General features: G+C 55.6%; 1 protein-coding gene across 4 annotated transcripts; it reads right to left on the reverse strand.

Moving 5' to 3' along the window:
- Positions 1-653: 653 nt before the first annotated feature.
- Zbtb17 (zinc finger and BTB domain containing 17) lies at positions 654-21,710 on the reverse strand. 4 transcript variants are annotated; one of them, XM_048350304.1, is made up of 16 exons: positions 21,579-21,710; positions 19,599-19,685; positions 6,361-6,567; positions 5,623-5,811; positions 4,887-5,027; positions 4,641-4,766; positions 4,108-4,352; positions 3,881-4,023; positions 2,983-3,283; positions 2,761-2,848; positions 2,243-2,359; positions 2,043-2,163; positions 1,823-1,953; positions 1,421-1,630; positions 1,226-1,315; positions 654-1,152 (listed from the first exon to the last, which is right to left on the reverse strand). In XM_048350304.1, the coding sequence occupies exons 3-16, from the start codon at positions 6,563-6,565 to the stop codon at positions 869-871; spliced, it is 2,391 nt and encodes a 796-aa protein (XP_048206261.1). In that variant the 5' UTR covers positions 6,566-6,567; positions 19,599-19,685; positions 21,579-21,710; the 3' UTR covers positions 654-868. The 4 variants fall into 4 exon arrangements, with proteins under 4 accessions (XP_048206261.1, XP_048206262.1, XP_048206260.1 ...); XM_048350305.1 differs by lacking the exon at positions 21,579-21,710 and adding an exon at positions 20,761-20,823; XM_048350303.1 differs by lacking the exon at positions 21,579-21,710 and having other exon boundaries at positions 19,599-20,085.
- Between the last annotated feature and the right edge of the window lie 1,475 nt (positions 21,711-23,185).

Raw genomic sequence — 23,185 nt, forward strand, 5'->3', positions numbered from 1 at the left:
GCGGGGCACCTGCAGGCCTGCACACTTCCTACCTGTGCAGGGAGGGTCCCAGCTGCTGGTACAAGCTGTGGGGAAGGGGGGAAACGGACAGCCTCGCTTACTGTGAACCCATCAAAAGCTCCAGCCTGCTGATGGAAGAGTGCGGCGGCAGCACCTGGACAGGCGATTCCTAGCTGTAATCCCACTGACAGCAGGCTAACAGCTGAAGATAGTGGTTCTAGGCCAGCCTGGGCAGAAAAGGCCTGAGAGTCATGTCCAATTCACCCACAGCTCTTGTGTGAAAAAGCTAGCGGAGCTCACAAGGCCCTGAGTTCAAGCCCCATTACCAGCATACCTGTGTGTGCACAAAAGCGGCACGGGACGCTGCTTGGTTGGTGAACCAAGCACAACGCAGCAGTGCGGCCCCAGGGGGCCAGCTGGGCCTGGCATAAAACTCGACCTGGGCAAGCGGCCTGGGTGAAGCCACTGGCGCCTTGAGGCTGGGTTCTCAGGGCAGCTTCTGTCCTCCCGCCGAAGCCGGCAGGCGGAGGGAAGGGGTGCAGGGTTACAACACTGCTCCGAGCGGAGTGTAATCCGGGGTACTGGGCCTAGATCCTCCCCACACCCCGGCCTGCGGCACGGAGACCCTGGGCTCCACTCAGTGCAGGAGGAGCGGACAGCAGGACTTGCCCAGTTGCTCCTGGGTGGTGCGGCCCTTCGGGAACACCAGCCACAGCTGCTGGCACCCCTCCGCCCACAGGGACCTAAAGGCAGCATTAGAAAATAATCAAATTTATTCTCTCTAGGGAAGGGGGGGCGAGGGCCGCCCATCTCAGCTCCAGGGTGGGTGCCATCCATCCTTAAATAAACTGTCAGAAGGGCTCCCCGCTCACTCGGCGGGTGGGGGGCATTCAGAGGCTGCCGATGGGGTCTCGGCCAGCGCAGGGGGCCCCTCGGCCCCATCCCGAGGGCGGAAGACCAGGTCCCCGGCCTGCAGCACCTGCCCGGCAGGCCACGCGCTGCCCGGCCCGTACTGCTGGTAGAAGTCCGCGTCGGTCTGGAACATGACCAGGGCCTGGGCCGTGTGGATCCGCACGTGCTGGGCCAGGCTGTTGGCATCCAGGAATTTGTCCCCACAGGAGTCGCAGGCATAGAGGATGTGGGTGTTGGGGTCTGCGGAGGCGAGGCTGCAGTAAGTGTGGGAAAGGCTCGGGGTCCCCCAGCGTCCGCCCCCGGGGCCCCTCACCTTCCTCCTGCACTTGCTTCACTGCCTTGCTGATCTCCGCCTTAAGAACTTCGGTTTCATCCGCGGCCACTGCGGCCCCCACGGGCACCACTGAGGGCAGAGTCAGCAGCGCCTGAGGCAGGCGGAGCCACGGCCCCCTCCCCCGCCGAGGCTGCCCAAGGCCCCCACCCCCGCCCGCCCGCCCACGGCCCACACCTGTGAGCTGGGTGACGGCGGTGGCCGCCAGTGCCTCTGTGGCCAGCGTGACCATGTCATCCACGGTGACCACGCTGACCTCGCCGCCCTCCTCTGGCTCCAGGATCTTGATGCCCGCCTTGCCCTGGTGCACCGTCTTCACGTGGGAACGCAGGTTGTCCACGCGGTTGAACCCTCGGCCGCACTTGTCACAGAGGTAAGGCTTCTCTCCTGCCTCGGGGAGGGGCAGTGGGGGGGCTGTGGGAGGCCTCTAGCCTGCACAGCCCCCGAGCCCCAGCTTTCCAGCCAGCCGCCAGGGCGGCCAGGTGTTCCGGAAGCTGAGGAGCCGGTCCTGCGCGAACCCAACTGCTCCAAGGGCCCCGTGGCAGGGCGGCAGCTGCGGCTGGGCAGGGGGCTGCTCACCAGTGTGGATGATGATGTGCTTGGACAGGTCCCCCACGTTCACGAAGGCCTTGCTGCACACGCTGCACTTGTGCGGGCGGATGTTGTCATGGTGCCGGATGTGATTGGCCAACTGGCTGGACTGGACAAATCTGCAAGGCAAGGGTTCGCACTGGCCGGCCTGGCGGGGGTACAGAACCTGGGCCCCGGCGGGGGGGGGGGGCAGGAGGGGGGGCAGCACCTCTTGCCGCAGCGCTCGCAGACGTAGGGCTTCTCCCCCGTGTGCTGGCGCACGTGGGCGATGAGCGAGCTGGCCTGGGTGAAGGCCTTGCCGCAGATGACGCACTGGCACGGCTTCTCTCCTGGGGACGGAGTCGGGGGAGTGCGTTGGCGCCCGCCTCGGGCCCTCTCGCTCCCCCCGGCTCGGCCCTGGCCACCCACCCGTGTGGATCCGGACATGCCGCTGCAGCGCGCCGGGGTCCGCGAACTGCCGCTGGCAGTGGATGCACACGTACGGCTTCTCCCCGCTGTGGATCCGCAGGTGCCGCTTGAGGTTCCCTGTGGCCAGGCGAGAGGGGGCAGGGGGAGGGGGGCCATGTGGGGGGGGATGTAGGGGGGGCGTGGCGCGGAGCGGGCCGTGGGAGCGGGGCTTGTGGGGTGGGGCCGTGGCTTCGGGCAAGCCGCGGGAGCATTACGTGGGCGTGTCACGGGAGCGGGACACTGGCGTGTGGGCGAGTCGTGTCGCGGGGGCAGCGCAGGGGCGTGTGGCGGGAGCAGGGCGTGGGGGCGTGGCGCGGGGGCGGGGCATGGACATATCTCGTGGGAGTGTGGTGGAAGCAGGGCATGTGGGGGGGCGTGGGCATGTCTCTCGTGGGAGTGTGGCGAGAGCAGGGCCGTGTGGGCGTGCCGCGGGGGGGGGCACGGGCGTGGCCGGCGGAGGGCGGGGCGCGCGGGCCTACCTGAGGTGGTGAACTGCTTCCCGCACTCCCGGCACTTGAGGGGCCCGTCGGCGATGTGGATCTTCAGGTGGGCCTTCAGGTTCCCCACCTGCGCCAGGCAGGGGCTCAGAAGGCCCGGGGGGTGAGGCCTCGGCCTCCCGGCCCCGCCCACCAGCCGCCGCCCACCAGGAGCGGGGCGGGGCGCGACCTCTGCCCCGCCCACCCAGCGGCCCGGCCCCGCACCTGGTTGAACTTCTTGTCGCAGTGCGGGCACTTGTGCTCCTTGTCCGTGTCGTGCGTCTCCAGGTGGCGCATCTTGGACGTGGGGTCCGAGAAGGAGCGGCCGCAGTAGTCGCACTGGTACGGCTTCTCCCCGCTGTGCACCAGCTGGTGCCGCTTGAGGTTGCCGGAGGTGGTGAAGAGCTTGCCGCAGTCGCCGCAGCGGTAGCGCGCCTCGCCCGAGTGCCGCTTCTTGTGCAGGTTCAGCAGGCTGATGAGCCGGTAGCTCTTGCCGCACTCCTCGCAGCCGTACGGCTTCAGGGGGCTGCGGGGACCGGGCGGCAGGGACGGTGGGGGTTCGGGGCAGCGCGGGGGTGGGGGGAGAGGGAGGGGATGGGGACGGTGGTCCGGGGAGGGGTGTAGGGGTGGCGCCCGGGGGGAGGGGCCGTGTAGGGGCGGTGCCGGGGGAGGGGCCGTGTGGGGGCGGTGCCGGGGGGAGGGGCCGTGTGGGGGCGGTGCCGGGGGGAGGGGCCGTGTGGGGGCGGTGCCGGGGGAGGGGCCGTGTGGGGGCGGTGCCGGGGGAGGGGCCGTGTGGGGGCGGTGCCGGGGGAGGGGCCGTGTGGGGGCGGTGCCGGGGGAGGGGCCGCGTAGGGGCGGTGCCGGGGGAGGGGCCGTGTGGGGGCGGTGCCGGGGGAGGGGCCGTGTGGGGGCGGTGCCGGGGGGAGGGGCCGTGTGGGGGCGGTGCCGGGGGAGGGGCCGTGTGGGGGCGGTGCCGGGGGAGGGGCCGTGTGGGGGCGGTGCCGGGGGAGGGGCCGCGTAGGGGCGGTGCCGGGGGAGGGGCCGTGTGGGGGCGGTGCCGGGGGAGGGGCCGTGTGGGGGCGGTGCCGGGGGAGGGGCGGTGTGGGGCGGCGCCCGGCCCCACCTGTGCGTCTTCTCGTGGGCCTTGCAGGCGGCCGGGTCCGAGAAGGCCTTGCTGCACTCGCGGCAGGAGAAGGGCTTCTCGCCGGTGTGGATGCGGATGTGCCGCTTGAAGTTGCCCGTGTGCGTGAACTCCTTCCCGCAGTCCTGCGGGGCAGGCAGGGCGAGGGGCGCGTGAGGGGCGGCGGGGCCGGGGTGCGGGGGCGCCGCCCGCCCGCCCGCGGCCCGCACCTCGCACTTGTGGATGACGGAGCCGTAGGCCTTGGACTCCGTGCGGTCCCCGTAGGTGCCCGAGCGCAGGCTCCGGGGCTCCGCGCCCAGCTCCTGCCCCGAGTCGGTGCCCGCCGAGCCCTCCGTGTCCTCGGGGCCCTCGCCCTCTCCGTTCTCCAGCGGCGGCCGCTCTTCCTTCGCCGCGCCCGGTGCCGGCCCCTCGTCCTCGTCCTCGTCCCCCTTGCTGGCCGGCTCCACCTCCATGTCTGCAGGACAAGGGCACAGCACCCCTGGCGCCGAGCCCGGCCCTGCTCCACCGCGGGGTCCCTTCCTGCCGGGCCGGCTGCGAGGGGCCCCCAGGACCAGCGGGGTCACTACTTGGGGACTGAGGGAGGAGGCTAGGGACGAGCGCGCGGCTGCCCCGTGGGCGCCCAGCCCTGGGCTGTGCCAAGGACCGCGGCCTACGCTTAACCCGGACGCGGTCCAGGCCTGGGCGGCCTGCGGCGGAGGCCTGGCTGGGGGGGGGAGGCGGGGAGCTGGCCGGGAAGGGGCACCTTGCTCGGAGCTCTCGGACAAGGCGGCCTCCGCTTCGGCAGCAGCCATGCTGCTCGTGGGGCCGGGCTTGAGCTCCACAGGAGGGGGCCCCCGGGGCACATCGGCCTTCTCGGTCTGCTCGGCACCTGGGGGGACACCAGAGGCTGGGTTGGGACCCCACGTCCCAGCCGGCACAGACTGCACAGCGAAGGCCGTGGGGAGGGGCGTCCCCGCGGGCCTCCCCCGCCGGGCGGGCTGCCACCCACCGCTGGCTGCGCTCTTGGCCTGGCCGCCCCGCTCCTCCTTGGGCTCCCGGCCGGGACCCGAGGGCGCGCTGCTCCGCGCCGGCTCCGGCCTGCTCAGCGCGGCGGCTGCGGCCTTCTCCTCTTTGGCTCTCTTATCTGCTCCTGGAGACGCAACAGGGCACACCTGCCATTTCCCATCCAGCGCCACTTCCCGGGGGTGATGGGGTACGTGGGGGAAGGGGTGGCCCAGGACCCACTCGCTCTTCTGGGTCCGCCCGGGGCCTCCCTCTAATAGGTGGTTTCCGTTTCCCTGTCCACTGCAGCTGGCCCTGGAATTCAGCCATGGCGGCTCGACAGACCTCACGTGGGCCAGAGAGACTGGCAGAGGTCCCTGCTCGGAAGCGAGGCGGAGGGTCCTCTGAGGGGCGCTGGCCCGGCCCACGCGGGCCTTTGAGGGTGTTCTCCAGGTGTCAAGGAGAGGAAGTCAGTCCTGCCCACGTGCTCTGCCAGTGACTCAGGCATGGCTACCAGGAAGGGGGGGGCAGGGGAAGGGGCAGGGCCAAGGACCCTTCCAAGTGTGAAGGTGGCATCCTTCCCATCACCAAAGGCAATGACTCGGGGAGGTGGCCTGAGCTCAGCTCATGCAGGCCTGCCTACAAGGCCCTGAGTTCAAATTCCAGCACTGTAAGAACAAACAAATAAAAAAGAAGCTAGGTTCTTGGGCCACCTCTCAGGCACAGCCTGCCAGTAATTTTACCTCCCATGGCCGAGGGCTCTGCGTTGTGCCCAGGGCTGCCGGCTGGCTCCGTGAGTGACTTGAGGGCGTGGCAGGCTGTGACGATGTCCTGCATCTGGAGGAAGCTGGCCACGGCCAGCACGTCATCCACATTCTCGGGGCTCAGGCTCAGCTTGGCTGTGTACATGAACTCCAGTACCTGTCCCAGGCCTGCAGAGGACAGCATGGCCGTCACAGACCCTCCCCAGGGCCCTCCACTCAACGGCAGGATCAAAGGGCTCTAGAAAGCCTGCACCCGTGTTGGCCCCCATCCCTCACCCCAGTAACCCAGCACTGCACTTCACTAGACAATGCTCCCAACCCACATTGGCTTCCTCCAGCTCTGCCACCAACTCTAGCTGACCTCCGGCAGTCTGACCTCCTCACCCTGCCTCCCGTCATTCGTGTCTGCCAGTGCTTCCCCAGCCCAGGCGGTACGACTAGGCCAGCCCATTCTGCCTTCCTGATGAGACCGGTGCCCTGCTAGCTGTGGCCTAGAGCTTACCATAGCCCTGCTGCCAGTTCTCCTCTTACCCCTCCATTCCTAGTTAAACCCAAAGATGGCAGGAACTTGGTACCCACAGGCTCAGAGCCTGAGGCTTGTGTGCGAGGTCTGGGGCACCTGAAGGCCTGTAAGTGCTGCCCCAGGAGGGCCTTGCCTGGTCCAGGCCGGCCACAGCTTCTGTCCTCCACAAGTTTTCCCTGGCCCCGACGGGGTACCTGCCGCGTTACTGATGTCTAGGTGTACCACGTCCTTCTGGTCCACGAAGAGCATCTTGAAGTACTCGCTGCAGGCTGCCAGCACCGCCTTGTGGGCCTTAAAGTCAACACCATCCACCACAAAGGTGCAGTCACACAGAAGCCCCAGCTGCCGCTGCTGGTTCAGCTGCTCCAGGACGTGCTGGCTGTGCTGGGGGAAGTCCATGGCTGTAAGAGCCACAGCAGCTCTGTGAGCATGGGACAGGCACCGACTGACCCGTCTGCAGACCCCAGTCCCCAGGGGAGACACACAGGGGAGGCGGGGAGAACAAAGGAGGGGCATTTCCACCAAGGGAGAACTGTGAATTGCTGCAGCCTGCCAATGTGGACCAGTGGCTCCCAAAATCCTTGGGTGACTGAAAAGAGCAGGTCCCCTAAGTCAAAAAGTACTGAGGGACCTGGGCACTGGTGTCTCACGCCTGCAATCCCAGTCACTCAGGAGGCTGAGATCTGAGGATCACAGTTCAAAGACAGTCTGGGCAGGAAAGTCTGTGAGACTCATCTCTGGCTAATTACCAAAACGCTGGAAGGAGAACTGTGACTCAAGTGGTAGAACACTAGCCGTGAGCAAAAATACTTAGGGACAGCAAGCTTAAGCCTCAGGATGGGTGCACACACACGCACTGAGGGATCAATACAAAAACAGTCACTCTTGTATCTTGCCAGGTAATGATGTTAAAGAGTCAAAAGAGCAAAGAAACAACAAAACAATGCTGTCATCATTTCAACAAAGAAAACACAGCTTCAGTTTAACACAGTTTTCAAAAAGAACCTACCATATAATCTTAGGAATAAAGGGCAAATGTGCCACAGCTGGATACACCTAGCTTTCAGCCCTATTTCACTCATGTTTTTCTCATTCTGTCATGGCCAGGTGACAGATCTGTTCAGGAAGATGACAAGGTAGCTCATTGATCACCAGATCATTTTGATCTCAGTCCCTGAGCCAGGGCCCCCAAGGCCCTGTGCAGTTTCCTTTGCCCAGCGAAGCCAGACTATGAGGTAAGGATCTCTCCCTCTCTCTGATGCATGGGCTCGGGGAACGGTATAAAGCTGGAGAGTCCCCCGCCTCCAGAAACCTCTATCTGGTGATGAATCTGCCAGGAGGCACAGCAACTCCAATCCTAATCCATGAGCTGCTGGCCTGGCACCTTTTCTCTGCCAAGCCCCTCACCTAAGGCCCAGACATCCCAAACCATTGAGCATGTTCAGAGACCCTGGACATAACTATCTAGAGCAGCAGTCCTGCCCATCCAACACCTCTGCAGTCTGTCTCAAGATGGGCAGTTTTCCAGGAAAACAAGTTCTTATCCTTCTACAAAGAACCAACTCGAGAGTATATCAAAATAAAAGCCAGTACCCGCTGCCTGAGAATGCACTATGGATCAGAGGGGCAGCTGTGGCACCTGGCCCGGAGTCTGTGTGGTGTGGGGCTTCTGTGCCGGCCGCTCCTGCCCAGGTGTGAGCCTCTCTTCGGAGGCCAGGTCGGCCACAGCTGCCCTGGGCTGCTGAGTGACAGGGGAGAGGGACACTTTAGGGTGCTCTGCCATGGGTGGCAGCAGCCCAGGCTCCTCCTGCCACATCATCTGGCCAGGACGAGTCACTGGCTTGTGCCTGGAACACAGTGACCAGGTGTGGCTGGCTAGGGTGAGTGGATGGGAGTCACGCCCACTCATGTCAGCACAGATCAGCTCTGCAGGACGCCCAGGCCTCTGCCTTATGGTGGGCTTTTCAAAAGTAGAGGTTAGCACCAGGAATTTCAGCACTTGAAAAGCAGAAGCAGGAGAGCTTGAAAACTACTGTCTACCCTTCCCTCCCTACTCTAGGTGGCAACCACCGAGACACAAGAGAAGAGATAAAAATGGCAAAGAAACATATGAGGAAATGTTCAACATCCCTGGCAGTAAAGGAAATGCACATAAAAACAACCCTGAGATACCACCTCCCTCCAGTTAGAATGGCCTAGACTCTGAACTCAGGTAACAACAAATGCTGGAGGGGGTGCGGGGAAAGAGGAACCCTTCTGCACTGTTGGTGGGAGTGCAAATTAGTACAACCACTTTGGAGAACAGTATGGAGGTTCCTCAAAAAGCTCAACATAGATCTACCCTATGACCCAGCCATACCATTCCTAGGCATCTATCCTGAACAACAGGTCTCAGGATATCAAAAAGACATCTACACATCCATGTTTATCGCTGCACAATTCACAATAGCCTAAATATGGACACAACCCAGATACCCCTCTACAGATGAATGGATCCAAAAAAATGTGGTACCTATACACAATGGAATACTACATAACGATTAGAAATGATGAAATATTGGTATTCACAGGAAAACGGTCAGAACTTGAACAAATAATGTTGAGCGAGACAAGCCTAGAACACAGAAAACAAAGGGGCATGATCTCCTTGATATATGACTGTTAAGGTGGGGGGAGGGGGGACAGTAGAGACCAGGTCTTCGAAACAAAAAACTTCCTGTCAAATGGTATTTCCACAGGTTTGGGTCAGCGACCTTACATTATGTAACTAAAACCAAACAACTACTAAACATAAAAAGGTCTAAAATAGACCTCTCCGTGGATCACAATAGCTCAAAAACTATGTAGGTATGATCATATAAGACAAGGATAAGCAAACTCTATTGTTGACGTTATATTTAAAGTTCTAGGTGAATTTCCTTTGGCGTATGCCACGTGGCTACTGTATATGTTTTTGGTACACTGTGTATTGTATATATGCCTACCTGATCTAGGGAAGGGAAAGAAAAACGAGGGTGTAAGATATCACAAGAAATGTACACACTGCCTTATTATGTAACTGTACCCCTTTTGCACAACACCTTGTCAACAAAATTTAATTAATAAATTTTTTTAAAAAGTGAAAAAATTTCCTCCTTATTGCAAGTATCATTATAGAGTTCTACAATACTGAGGTCAATGAAACAATCTTTAGGCAAAATATAAAAAAAAAAAAAGTAGAGGTCAGTACCAGGAATTTCAGCACTTGGAAAGCAGAAGCAGGAGAGCTTGAAAACTGTCTACTCCTCCCCCCCTACTCTAGGTGGCAACCACCGAGACACCCAGCCCTGCTGGCACGGCCCTCTGTACCCAGTAGAGGCTCCCTCTTATTTAGCTATCGCAGTGCTGCGGATCAAATCCAGGGCCTCATGGAAGTTAGCTAGGCATTCTATCACTGAGCTACACCCTCAGCTCTACTACAAATTCTGTTAAACACACAAACTTAGCCCCTCCTGATAACTCTAGATTCAGATTATTATCTTCTAGTGGACAGTGCCCCCCCGCCTTGGGAATTTCTGTGCCTCCTACACGGTCCTGCCAGCTCAGAGCTGCTAGGAATGTTTTTTCAGTTGTCTTCAGCTATTATAAAACGGTTCCATCCCTCCCTTCCTTCTTTCTTGTTTGGTATTTTTGAGACAGGTCTTGCTATTTAGCTCAAGCTGGCTTAAAGCTCCAGATGATTCTGCCTTCATCTCCTCAGGGCCGGAATTAGAAGTGTGTGCAGCCACACCTGGCTCCAGGGGCTCATGAAGAACAACCCAGGATAAAATAAGGGTCTCCCTTCCAAAAGGCGAAACTGGAAGATGAGGAACACGGGCACAGCTGAGCATTTTGCACGTCCCCAGGCTGACGCTAGTGTGTCACCTTACCTTCCTGCCAGTGTAGCAAGCGCGCCATCAGGAGAGTGTACTTCTTAGCCTTGCAGGTATTTGCAACAGGACCCGACTATGTGTGTGTGTGGGGGGGGGGGGGATATTGGTACTGGGGCTTGTGCTCTTGCTTATCTTTTCTTTTCCATTCAAGGCTGGCACTCTGCCGGCACCTTGAGCCACACTGCCACTTCTGACTTTTTAGTGGCTGATTAGAGATAGAGACTCTTGGGTTTATCTGCTCAGGATGGCTTTAAACCACAGCCCTTAGATCTCAGCCTCCTGAGTAGTGAGGACTGCAGGCATGAGCCACCAGTGCCCAGCAGGACTCTACTCTTGAGCAGTTACAGAACAAGAGGTAGAGAGCTTGGTATTTTTGAGTGTGACTAATTTTATGTCAAAATATTCCTCTGATCCTTACAAAATGATAGCTTTACTTTTGATACTGTTAAGTGAGCAAATAATGGACAAAGCCACTGTGAGAAATGAATTTCTGTTCTATTAATCACACCATCTATGTGCTGTATTTGAATGCGTGTCCATTCCAAAACTCATGTGGAAATTTAATTGCCAATGTAACAATATGAAGAGATGGGACCTTGCTGGGTATGAAGGTAGACTCCTGTTATCCCGGCACTCAGAAACCTGAGACAGGATCACAAGTCCAAGGCTAGCTAGGCTACATAGGAAGATCTTGTCTCAAAAAGGGGGAGAAGAAAAAAATGTGGGAACCTGAAGAGGATTCGCTATGAGGCTCTGCTCTTGCACACAGATTCATACTGGCAGGATAGGAGAAGGCTCCTGATAAAAAGATGGAATTTGGTGCCCCATGCCCGCTCTTATGATTTCTTTCAAGGAAGAACATGGCATAAAGCCCCTCACTCACTGCCAGCACGTTGATGTTGAAGTCACTAACCTCCAGAACTCTGAGAAATTATTTTTCTTTATGAATTACTCACTTTATGGTATTCTGTTACAGCAACACAAAACAGGCAAAAACAAATCAATATGCATTTGAGAAACAATTCCATGCACATATGTGGGAAATTTCCCAGGTATAGAGAACAGCAGAGTGATACGTGAATTACTGTATTGCCCTCTGCAGCTCCACAGCCCATAAATTTGCAAAGACCAGTGGTTTCATAAGCAGTTAACGAGCGCCTCCTTGTGTGCGTCTGCAGTACTGCACTGGAGTTGGGAGCTGGGGAAAGAGGTCCTAAATCAATATAATAAAGTGCTGTGGCGAGGCTAATACTCAAGGAAGAGAACAAGGAGAACTTCTCTGAGGATGTTGCTTTAGGCAAGACCTGAATGAAGTGCCAGAGGGAGCCATGCCACTATAAGCCCAGGGACCATTGCAGACACAAAAAGAGCAGGTGCCAAGGCCCTTATCAGGTTAGCCTTGGCTGAGTGGCAGGTGTGTTGGGAGAGGGGTAGGCAGGAGGGCAGGGAGAGGAGCTGCAGATGGCGACAGCAGAGGCTGCGCTCTCTCAGGGCCTGAGGAACATTGCTTTGGAGTTTCCTCTGAATGCCTTGGCTCTAAGAGTTGAGGGCAGAGCAAGGTACTTTGAGGGGCCCTTGCAGGGGGCAAGAGCTGACAGCAAGCAGGCCATTGCAGTGGGCAGTAAGGGGTGCAGTGGCCTCAGATTGGTGGCAGATGCAGTGCTCAGATTAGGGAGATGGTTTGGCTGGTCAAGAAGCCAAAGCCGCACATACGTGAAGCCCTGGGTTCAATTCCTCAGCACCACATATATAGAAAAGGCCAGAAGTGGCGCTGTGGCTCAAGTGGTACAGTGCTAGCCTTGAGCAAAAAGAAGCCAGGGACAGGGCTCAGGCCCTGAGTTCAAGCTCCAGGACTGGCCATAAAAAAAAAAAAAGAAAAAGCCAAAGACCCTGTTCAAAGTTCTGTCCTGAGAAGCTGGCCTGGGGTGGCGCCTGGCCCCAGGGGAGGAGTAATGGGGGAGAGGAGGTCCTCAGGGGAGCTCTGTGCAGGTCAGCTAAGGCTGAGATATTCACTTAGAGGAGATGGCGATCAAGGGATGGATGCTGGATAGAGAAAAGAGACCAACCGACCTGGATCAAAGGACATGTGTTTAAATGTCAGCAATAATACCTAACCCCTGACCTCAAGAAGATGTCTGATTTCAGACAAGTAGGAAAGCGGGGCTATGATGATCAGAGAGCCTTGAACACTCAGCAGGTCCTGGAGTGGACAGGAGGTGCTACTCTGTCACTGGCAAAGTCTACCACAAGTCTGGGATCATATCAGAGCCAGAGGCTCTGGAGTGAGGTCCTGAGGCTGCACAGCAGTGAGAGAAGGACCTCTTGCCAGGGGAGAGAAACAACCCCTGGGCCACTGCCACCCAGGAGGACAGGCACCTGACATGTCTAACACACGTGAGCTCTGGGGGGGGGGGGGGTGCTGCCCAGCTTGTTAGGAAGAAAAAGGAAATGATACCCAGGCAGGAAGGACACTGAGACAGGAAAGCATGGGCCATGGAGCAAGCGCCTGGTGTAGGCTGGGGACAGGCAAAACCAGGTGGGAACAGCCACAGAGCAGAGGAAGACTGAGGGCAGGCAGCTAGGGGTCAAAGGCAGAGACCAAGCTAACAAGCACGCTAGGAATTTCCACAACAACAGACCCCTGAACATGAAAAGTGGAACAAAGGCACCCATGCGGGCACTGGGAGGGTTTAGTTGGTGTTCACAATACAACACACCTTGTTTTTTTGTTTAATTTAAAAAAAAAATTTTTTTTTGCCAGTCTTGGGCCTTGGACTCAGGGCCTGAACACTGTCCCTGGCTTCCTTTTGCTCAAGGCTAGCACTCTACCACTTGAGCCACAGCGCCCCTTCTGGCCATTTTCTGTATACGTGGTGCTGGGGAATCGAACCCAGTGCTTCATGTATACGAGGCGAGCACTCTTGCCACTAGGCCATTTCCCCAGCCCTGTTTTAATTTAAAGACAAGGTTTCACAATGTCTGCCGGAGTCAGATCTGGACTCCTTTTGCCTTGGCTGCAAGAGTACTGGGATTATTGGTGTGTGCTACCACACCCAGATCCCACCACTCTTCTTGGGTCTCTGAGCAAATTGGCCAAGGGTGCTGTCATGAAATACCATGTTACAGGGCTGGGAATATGGCCTAGTGGTAGAGTGCTTGCCTCGTATACATGAAGCCCTGGGTTTGATTCCCCAGCACCACATATATAGAAAAGGCCAGAGGTGGCGCTGTGGCTCAAGTGGCAGAGGGCTAGCCTTGAGCGGGAAGAAGCCAGGGACAGTGCTCAGGCCCTGAGTCCAAGGCCCAGGACTGGCCAAAAAAAAAAAAAAAGAAATACCATGTTACTCTTGAAGGTTTGCAGTGCTTCCTCCAGGGTGGTCAGCACCACGTAGCAGTGCAGGGTCACAGCCCAGGGGAAGCACAGAGCCACTCACTCTTGGGAGCACTCACATCCTAGGTACACAAGAAAGTAATAATGGGGCTCCCCAGAGCATGAGGGCAGGGGAGATGGGCACCAATTCTCAATGATTTCCTATTCATTAAGTGTAAACAATATTTATTGTTTATTAAAAAATTAAAACAAGGGCTGGGAATATGGCCTAGTGGTAGAGTGCTTGCCTCGCATACATGAAGTCCTGGGTTCGATTCCTCAGCACCACATATAGAAAAAAAGGCCAGAAGTGGCGCTGTGGCTCAAGTGGCAGAGTGCTAGCCTTGAGCAAAAAGAAGCCAGGGACAGTGCCCAGGCCCAGAGTTCAATCTCCAGGACTGGAAGGAAAAAATAATTAAAACAGAGGAAGGAAATGGAAAGAGGGAGAGAGGGGAGAATGGGAAGGTGAGAGAGGTAGGGAGGGAAAGAGAACCAACAGAGCCCAAGTCCTTCATTCATATCTGCCATAAAACTTTTAAGACATTTTCAAAAGTCCTGGTGAGTAAAAACTTCTCAACAGGAAAAACTTTTTCCTGAGAGGAATGGAAAAGAATGGTGATTTGCACAGAGCATGTGTCACTCAAGGAAAGTCTGGGCAGACATCCTTTACAGGGGCGTCACCAGAGCAACAGGGGGCACCCTCCTGTGGGCATGGAAATGCTGGAGTCCTTCCTTCTCCTAGAGGGAATATGGCCTAGCGATAAAGTGCTCACCTCATACACATGAAGCCTTGGGTTCGATTCCTCAGCACCACATAAACAGAAAAGGCTGGAAGTGGCACTGTGGCTCAAGAGGTAGAATGCTAGCCTTGCACAAAAAGAAGCTTAGGGACAGTGCTCAGGCCCTGAGTTCAAGCCCCAGGACTGGCAAAAAAAATAGTAAAATTAAAATAACTGAAAAATTATATTAAAATGTAGAATTTCTGGAGGGTAGGGAGAAGGGTACAGAAACTGGCAGAAAAAGGGTGAAAAAGTGTAGCAGAGGAGCTCAATGGACACTGATGAAAGTGAACTGTGCAACTCATGGGAGGAAGGAAGGAAGGAAGGAAGGAAGAAAGGAAGGAAGGAAGGAAGGAAGGAAGGAAGGGAGGAAGGGAGGAAGGGAGGAAGGGAGGGGCGGGTGAACTAAGAGAGAGGGAAGGAAGAGAAGACACTGTACAAAAGGAAATGTAGGGGCTGGAAATATGGCCTAGTGGTAGAGTGCTCACCTCATATACATGAAGCCCTGTGTTCGATTCCTCAGCACCACATATATAGAAAAGGCCAGAAGTGGCGCTGTGGCTCAGGTGGCAGAGTGCTAGCCTTGAGCGGGAAGAAGCCAGGGACAGTGCTCAGGCCCTGAGTCCAAGGCCCAGGACTGGCAAAAAAAAAAAAAGGAAATATATTCATTACCCTACTCATGTAACTGTAATCCCACTGTACATCACCTTTAAATAATAATTTTTTAAAAACTGTAAAAAACTTAGAATTTCTTTTAAAAGTCCAAAACAAACCCTAAAGGAAAATAGACCAAAAGCTGGAAGTAAATAGTTGCCACATGTCATGCACAAATGACAAAAGTCAACCTCTAAAATAAAAAGCCAACAGAAGGTGGGTGTCAGTGGCTCACACCTGTCATCCTAGCTACTCAGATGGCTAAGATCTGAGCATTGTAGTTTAAAGCCAGCCTGGGCAGGAAAGTCCATGAAACTCTTATCCCTAATCAATCACCCAGATGCCAGAAGTGGCGCTGTGGATCAAGGGGTAGAGTGCTAGCCTTGAGGGAAAAAAAAGAGGAAATACACACACACACACAAAGCTCAGGGACAGTACCCAGGCTCTGAGGTCAAGCCCCAGGACTGGCACAAAAAAAAACAAACAAAAATAATCTGAGCTACTCTCATCAGTGCAGTGAAAATTTTAACAGCTGTTTTAAGTATGTGACACAGAATTGTCAGCTGAAGTATAACTGAAAGAAACAACTTGAGAAACATGTATTATTTGCTTGGACACCTGTGATTCAGTTCACCCTAGGTGTGTCCCCTGAGACCACCAAAGCACTCCAGTATGGCAGCACAGTCTGAGTAAAATAATGCAAACAAACCAAGTGTTCACCAAGATGGCAGGGCCATTTTCATCAGAGAAAATGAAGCAGACATGGACTAGCCCCAAGAATATACATTAAGCAAAAATTCTGAGTCACTGCACAATATTACATTTATATTAAGTTTAAAAAATGTACAGCCAGGGGCTGGGGATATGGCCTAGTGGCAAGAGCGCTTGCCTCGTATACATGAAGCCCTGGGTTCGATTCCCCAGCACCACATATACAGAAAATGGCCAGAAGTGGCGCTGCGGCTCAAGTGGCAGAGTGCTAGCCTTGAGCAAAAAGAAGCCAGGGACAGTGCTCAGGCCCTGAGTCCAAGGCCCAGAACTGGCAAAAAAAAAAAAAAAAAAAAAATGTACAGCCAGAGCTGGGCACTGGTCATGTAGGCCTATAATCCTAGCTACTCAGGAAGCTGAGATCTGAAGGTCACAGTTCGAAGCCAACTTAGATTGGAAAATCCATGAGACTCTTATCTCCAATTAACCAGCACAAAGCTGAAAGTAGAGGTATGGCTCAAGTGGTGAAGCATCAGCCTTGATCCAAAAAGAAACAACATGTAGGCCTCCAGTTCAAACACACACACACACACACACACACACACACACACACACACACACAAAGTGTACAAAGTTAAAGACACATTGTTTAGCAACACAGCTTGTGGTAAAACTACTGTAAGGAAAGCAAAAGAAGGACGAGTGAAGGAGAGCTCATGGTGGCAGGGTGATGGGTGGCCTGCGGGGTTGGGCAGCATTCTTGTGAGCTGGGTGATGAGGATGGGGTGCGTGTCTGCTTGTTTTTCCTTCAGATTATTCTGCGTGGAAACTGTTAGAGCAAGGGCAGCTTATGGGCAACAGGGGACCAGAAAGCCCCAATGCAGTGTCCTCTCTGTGCTCTGCCTTCTGAGCTAGGGAGACCCCGCTTCCCCCAGGCTGTGCTGTGACCCATCAGAGTGACAGTTCCAGCACAGGAAGTGGACTCTACCCCCAGACCTTTCAGGACCGGAAGGTGGCATAGCTCATGTGATCATGAACCCGCCCAGGACAGCTTTCTGGCCTATTTCCCCCTCTGCTGGGTTCTCATGGCTGGGCCTCTGTCTCTGTTGTGGTCTGGACAGAAAGAGAGATTCCCGACTCTCACCTTGCCCCTTTGCTTGCTTCCTAAGCTTGAGAACCACATGTCTCCCATGCAGCACAAGCCCAAGCCCTGGTTTTCCATGTAATGGGCCAGTAGCACGAATGAGGCCAGCCTTAATGGCCCTGGGATGGTTAAGCTGTGGACACCCACCAGGATCTGTGAGAGTGTCCAGCACACACTGTCAGGCCACACACACACCTGGCCCACATGCTGAAATCACTGCATGCCAATGGCCTTACTCCTGGGCTGATCACTGAAGATTTCCAGTTAGCCACCAGAAAACCTGAAGTGGAAAAAGTGGTAGAGTACTAGCTTTGAGCACTTAAAAGCTCAGGGACAGGTACCCAGGCCACTGAGCTCAAGCCCCATAACTGACAAAAATAAAATAAAATAATGCTCTAACCAGGATGGGGTATAGCTCAGTGATAGAGCTCATGAGTATGTGTGTACATATACACACACGTGTGTACATATATACATGTGTATCTGTACTTGGGTTTGAACTAAGGGTCTGGCATACCTGGACCTTTAGGTTTTAAGGTTGGAGTCCCTTGTATTGATGAACAACACCCAACACCAAGTCACCCTGACACACACCCCATTCCTTGGGATTCCCCAACTGTCCAGGACAGATCACCTGGTCTTTTCCAGGCGTTCAGGTGGGTCAGGCCTCCCGTGCGCCCTCGCATCTTGGGACAGGCCTTGATGGCCTATTTTGCGTGGCACATGGTTATCCATGTGGCTAAGAGTACTTGCTTCTGGGACCCAAACTTATGCACAACCGTGATCCTGACAAAGCCACGTGTGACACACAGTAGACACAGTCCACACTGCATGTGTGAACAAGCCTGAACTCTCTGACCCAAGCATGGTAAACCTGCTAAAAGCCACAGCAGTCTGACAACCAGAGGCAGAGGCCTGGTCACAAGCGAGTGATGAGTGAGCAAGAGAGTCTGTCTGTCCGTCCATCTACCTATCCATCCCTCCATCCATCCACCCACCTTTCCTCCCTAGTTCAAGCCAGGCACGCCCCCCAGCCCCATCTCTCAGCTGGTTTTTCTTCCAGCACTGAAAAGGCATGACTCATTCTCTGGGTACATACCAGAGGCAATAACTAGCTTGTGTTTGGTGACCACTCAATACAAAAATATGTCACTTTAAACTTTCAAACCTTAAAAGGAATGAGTATTCACTCCCTATTATCTTTTCCTTTTTTGCCACATGGAATTCATACATGATGGTAGGAGCTGGAGCAGCCAGCTTGGGCCATGGGATGGACGCCTGGGTTTGAACAAGAGCCACGTGATCAAAGAAATACTGTTTCCATCTAGGCCTCATCAGTTCTGGACTGTATATTTCTACACAGTTAGGGGATGGGGAATAAAACTTCTATTTTATTTCAGTTACAACAGTTGTGATTGCTTACTGGAGCATTTTATTTAATTAATTTATTTGCAGTTCTGGGGATGTAACTAAGGGCCTTGCATATCCTAAACAAGAGCTCTACCACTGAACCATGGCTTGTGCCTGTAATCTTGGCTACCAAGGAGACCAAGATCTGAGAATTGAGGTTCAAAGCCAGACCTGGCTAGTTCTTCTCTCCAATTAACCAGCAAAGAGCTGGAAGGGGAACTGTGGCTCAAGTAGTAGAGTACCAGACTGGAGCAAAAAGCTAAGAGGAGTGCCAGGCCCTTAGTTCAAGCCCAAGTACAGGTACATATGTACACATGTACACACACGTGTACACACACACATACAACTCTACCACTGAGCTACACCTCATCCTGGTTAGAGAATTTTATTTTATTTCTGTCAGTTATGGAACTTGAACTCAGGGGCTTGGGTACCGTCCCTGAGCTGTTAAGTGTTCAAGGCTAGTATTCTACCACTTTTTCCACTTCTGGTTTTCTGGTGGCTAATTGGATATAACAGTCTCACTAAGAATCTGACAGACTTTTCTGTCTGGGCTGGCTTTGAACTGTGATCCTAATATGTCAGCCTCCAGAGCAGCTATAGTAGACTATAGGTGTGAGCCACCAGCCCTCCAGGTGATTAGAGCATTTTAGATTGCACCTAAGTTAAGAAAGAGAGGTAAGCAGACACAGTAAATCTACTTTTGGGGGTGGGGGAGAAAGTATTAGCAAGTAGTATCAACAAGTTCCCAGTCAAATTGTAATGAGGACTTTGTCATTAGTGATTTAAAAAAAAAGCTATCTTGAGAGAATTATTTGAGGCTGTGTGTGGCATCGTAAGCCTGTAATCCTATCTACTCCAGAGGCATAGGCTAGAGGTCAGCCCAGGCAAAATTCAGTGACACCTATCTCAAAAAGAAGCCAGGCATGGGGCTGGGAATGTGGCCTAGTGGTAGAGTGCTTTGCCTAGTATGCGTGAAGCCCTGGGTCTGATTCCTCAGCACCACATAAACAGAAAAAGCCAGAAATGGCGCTGTGGCTCAAAGGTAGAGTGCTCGCCTTGAGCAAAAAGAAGCCAGGGACAGTGCTCAGGCCCCGAGTCCAAGCTCCAAGACTGGCCAAAAAAAAAAAAAAGCCAGGCATGGTGGTGTATGTATGCCTGTAGTTCCAGCTACTCGGGAGGTAGAGGTAGAAGGACCGTGGCTGAAGGCCAGCCTGGGCAAAGCTAGAGTGAGAATCTACCTGAAAAACAAACTAAAATGCCAAAGGGCTAGGGCTCAAATGTCAGTGCTTTTCAGCTAGTGTTGCTCAGTGTCTAACACTCAATACTGAAAAAAGAGAATAAGGGGAGACAAGAAGGGGAGGAAGTGGAGAAGAAAAGGCTACAGGCATGACACTGAGTCTAGAGGGTGACAAAACTCATTTCAAGGTTCCGCTCTTAAGTATTACAGACATACCTCAGACTTCCAGATCGTCCGGGCTACTCTTTTCTGGCAGTTTGTCTGCATAAACTCCAGCTTGGCTCCCTTCCTCCAGCTCATTACCTGAATCAAAGACAGCAAAGTAAAAACTCTGGTGAGAACTTCAATGGTTCCTGCTTGGCTTCCTAAGTGCTTTTTCATTCACAGGCAAATGCAGAGTGCCTTGTGCGCCTTGTATATAGAGCCGGCACAAAGTTAAGTGCTCAATAAATGCTAGACTGGATTATCATTGGCCTGCTGCATGACGGGGGACACACTGAGAAAAACTCAGTCCCTGTCCCAACACTGACAATCAAGCCTGATGAAAGACAAAGTACAATGTGGATCAGCAAAATTCACAAAGCTGAGCAAGCCTAGTGCTGGGGGGCTCCTGCCCATAATCCTAGCTACTCAGGAGGCTGAGATCTGAGGACTGAGGACTGAAGTTCCAAGCCAACCAGGGCAGGAAAGTCTGTGAGCTTATTTCCTATTAACACCCACCAGAAAACCGGAAGTGGAGCTGTGGCTCAAAGTGGTAGAGTGCTAGCCTCGAGCAAGAGTTCAGAGACAAGCCCTGAGTTCAAGCCCCCACTGAAAGGATAGGTCCCAGCCATCCCAGGGGACCATGAGGAGACAGTCACAGATGGGAGAAGAAGGTTTATAAGGGGTTTATTAGTGGGGCCATATCTCCCACGGGAGAGGGAGCAACATGGCAGCTTCAACCTTATCCAAGTGGCAGGTTCTCTGGGGCTAAAGGGGAAGTAGGTAAGTCTTAATGGTGAGTGGGAGTAGCCCATTACAGTTCTAGGGCAGGGAATTTAGGTCTGGATGGATCTGGGGGCTAATGGGAGGGGCTGAGGACCTGAGGTGGGGGGAGAGGGGGGGAAAATGCTAACACCCACAACCGACAAAAACAAAACACAAAACCAAGTCTGTCACTTTCCTGCTGGCTTGGAGCCCTCAATCCTCAGATTTCAGCTTCCTGAGTAAGCAGGATTACAGACATGAGCCGCCTGCACCCAGCTAGGCGTTCTTTAGGTATCAGCCTTCTAGGGAACCGAAGTTTCTACATTCTCCTAGGTTCGGCGAGAGCCGTCTGGTCTGTGCTTCCAGAGCCGGGATAGTTTTCAGCCCAGTGGGGACCTAAGTGCCTGCTTACCTTTATGTCGCCTACGTGAGCCTGGAGCCCTGGGTGGTGGTGGTGGCAATGATCATTTGTTAGTGACAGCCTTCACTCGGCAGGCAGCCGTGAGGGCTGTGGGCTTTTCCCACCTATGGTGACCTCTCACCAAGCAGGTTTATTATCACCTGTGTTGTTTTGTGTTTTTTTGGGGGGGAGGGGGGGACAGTCCTGGAGTTGGAACTCGGGGTTTCGCACTTGCTTGGCAGGTGCTCTACCGCGCGAGTCCCGCCCCCGGTCCTAGGGACGTGGAAGCGGAGGCGCGCGCGCGAGAGCGTGGAGGCGGGACCCGTGCGCTCCCCCCGGACCGCGCCGGCCGCCCTTCCTCGACCCGCGGCGGCCCGGAGCAGGTGCGGGGCCGGCGGCGGCGGCCCGAGCGAGGGAATGAATGGAGCTCCCGCACCCCCCGCGCGGGGCGGCCGCCTCGGAGCCCGGCCCGGCCCGGCCCGGCGCCCCCTCGCGGCGGCCGAGCGCCCACCCGCCGCGGCGCGCGGGGTCAGGGGGCGGTGACAGCCCGCGGCGGGGGCGGAGGGGCGGCCAGCTGAGGCGTCCGCGGCCCGGCGGGCGACGCGAGCCCCCCGCGCCGCGCCGAGGGGCCCGCCCGGCCGCCCGCTCCCGGCCCCGCCGCCCCCCCCCGCCAGGCCCGCGGTGCCCCCGGGCCCCGGTTCCGGTCCCGTTCCACCTCCCTCCCCTCCCCCCACGCAACCGTCCACGGCGTCCCGCCGCGCCCCCCTCCTCCGGCGCCTCGGCCCCGGCTCCCGGGACCCCGCCGGACCGCGGAGCTGGCCGGCCCTCACCTGCCATGTCCCGAACCCCACCGCGGAGCGAGGTGCATCACGGCCGCGAGAGGGCCGGCGACGGCACTTCAGAGCAGACAAAGGGCGCCGCCATGTTAGAGCCGGGCGGAACCGACCTCGCCGGCTTCCCGGCTGCCACTTCCGGCGCATGCGCGGAGCTCGCACCCCGACGTGCGACGGCCAGACTGGCGCATGCGCTCGGCTCTCCAAAAGGGTCAACCTTTCCGACTGGGGGCGTGGCTCAAGTGGTAGAGCGCGCCTGCCCGGCCGGAGTGTGGTCCTGAGTTCAAACCCCAGAACCGCCTAAGGGGGCTAGGGGGGAGGGGGCTATGGGGGAGGGGGCGCGGGGAGGGAGCAGGAGTTCCACATTGCAGTACTTCTACTCCTAGGATGGTCCCCGTGGTCCTCCAGCCTTGGTCTCCTGTTCCAAAGTCAGCAGTAACAGCTTCCACGTGGCCCAGCGTGAAGTTCATGGCGTGCGTGGCCTCAGTAAGTCCGTCCACCGGCCGTTAAATAATCTTTACCCCAAAGGGTGTGTGTGGTGTGTGTGTGTGGTGTGTGTGTGTGGTGTGTGTGTGTGGTGTGTGTGGTGTGTGTGTGGTGTGTGTGTGGTGTGTGTGGTGTGTGTGGTGTATGTGTGGTGTGTATGGTGTGTGTGTGGTGTGTGTGGTGTGTGTGTGGTGTGTGTCTGGTGTGTGTGGTGTGTGTGGTGTATGTGTGTGGTGTGTGTGGTGTGTGTGGTGTGTGTGGTGCATGTGTGTGGTGTGTGTCTGGTGTGTGTGGTGTGTGTGTGGTGTGTGTGGTGTGTGTGGTGTCTGGTGTGTGTGGTGTGTGTGGTGTGTGTGTGGTGTGTGTGGTGTGTGTGGTGTGTGTGTGGTGTGTGTGGTGTGTGTGTGGTGTGTGTGGTGCATGTGTGTGGTGTGTGTGGTGCATGTGTGTGGTGTGTGTGGTGTGTGTCTGGTGTGTGTGGTGTGTCTGGTGTGTCTGGTGTGTGTGGTGTCTGGTGTGTGTGGTGTGTGTGGTGTGTGTGTGGTGTGTGTGGTGTATGTGTGTGGTGTGTGTGGTGCATGTGTGTGGTGTGTGTCTGGTGTGTGTGGTGTGTGTGTGGTGTGTGTGGTGTGTGTGTGGGGTGTGTGGGGTGTGGTGTGGTGTGTGTGGTGTGTGTGGTGTGTGTGGTGTATGTGTGTGGTGTGTGTGGTGTATGTGTGTGGTGTGTGTGGTGTATGTGTGTGGTGTGTGTGGTGTGTGTGTGGTGTGTGTGGTGTATGTGTGTGGTGTGTGGTGTGTGTGTGGTGTGTGTGGTGTATGTGGTGTATGTGTGGTGTGTGTGTGGTGTGTGTGGTGTGTGTGGTGTATGTGTGTGGTGTGTGGTGTGTGTGTGGTGTGTGTGGTGTATGTGGTGTATGTGTGGTGTGTGTGTGGTGTGTGTGGTGTGTGTGTGGTGTGTGTGGTGTATGTGTGTGGTGTGTGTGGTGTATGTGTGTGGTGTGTGTGGTGTGTGTGGTGTATGTGTGTGGTGTGTGTGGTGTGTGTGTGGTGTATGTGGTGTATGTGTGGTGTGTGTGTGGTGTGTGTGTGATGTATGTGTATAGTGTGTGTGGTGTGTG

This window comes from Perognathus longimembris, chromosome 7 (assembly GCF_023159225.1).
Source record: "Perognathus longimembris pacificus isolate PPM17 chromosome 7, ASM2315922v1, whole genome shotgun sequence".
Lineage (NCBI taxonomy): Eukaryota > Metazoa > Chordata > Mammalia > Rodentia > Heteromyidae > Perognathus > Perognathus longimembris.

Coding starts and splice junctions, on each gene's coding strand:
- Zbtb17 (XM_048350304.1), bottom strand. CDS start 6,565: ATGGACTTCCCCCAGCACAGCCAGCACGTCCTGGAGCAGCTGAACCAG. Junction 3,284..3,880: donor GCCCACGAGAAGACGCACAG/GTGGGGCCGGGC, acceptor CGGTCCCCGCAG/CCCCCTGAAGCCGTACGGCT. Junction 1,954..2,042: donor TGCGAGCGCTGCGGCAAGAG/GTGCTGCCCCCC, acceptor CTTGCCTTGCAG/ATTTGTCCAGTCCAGCCAGT.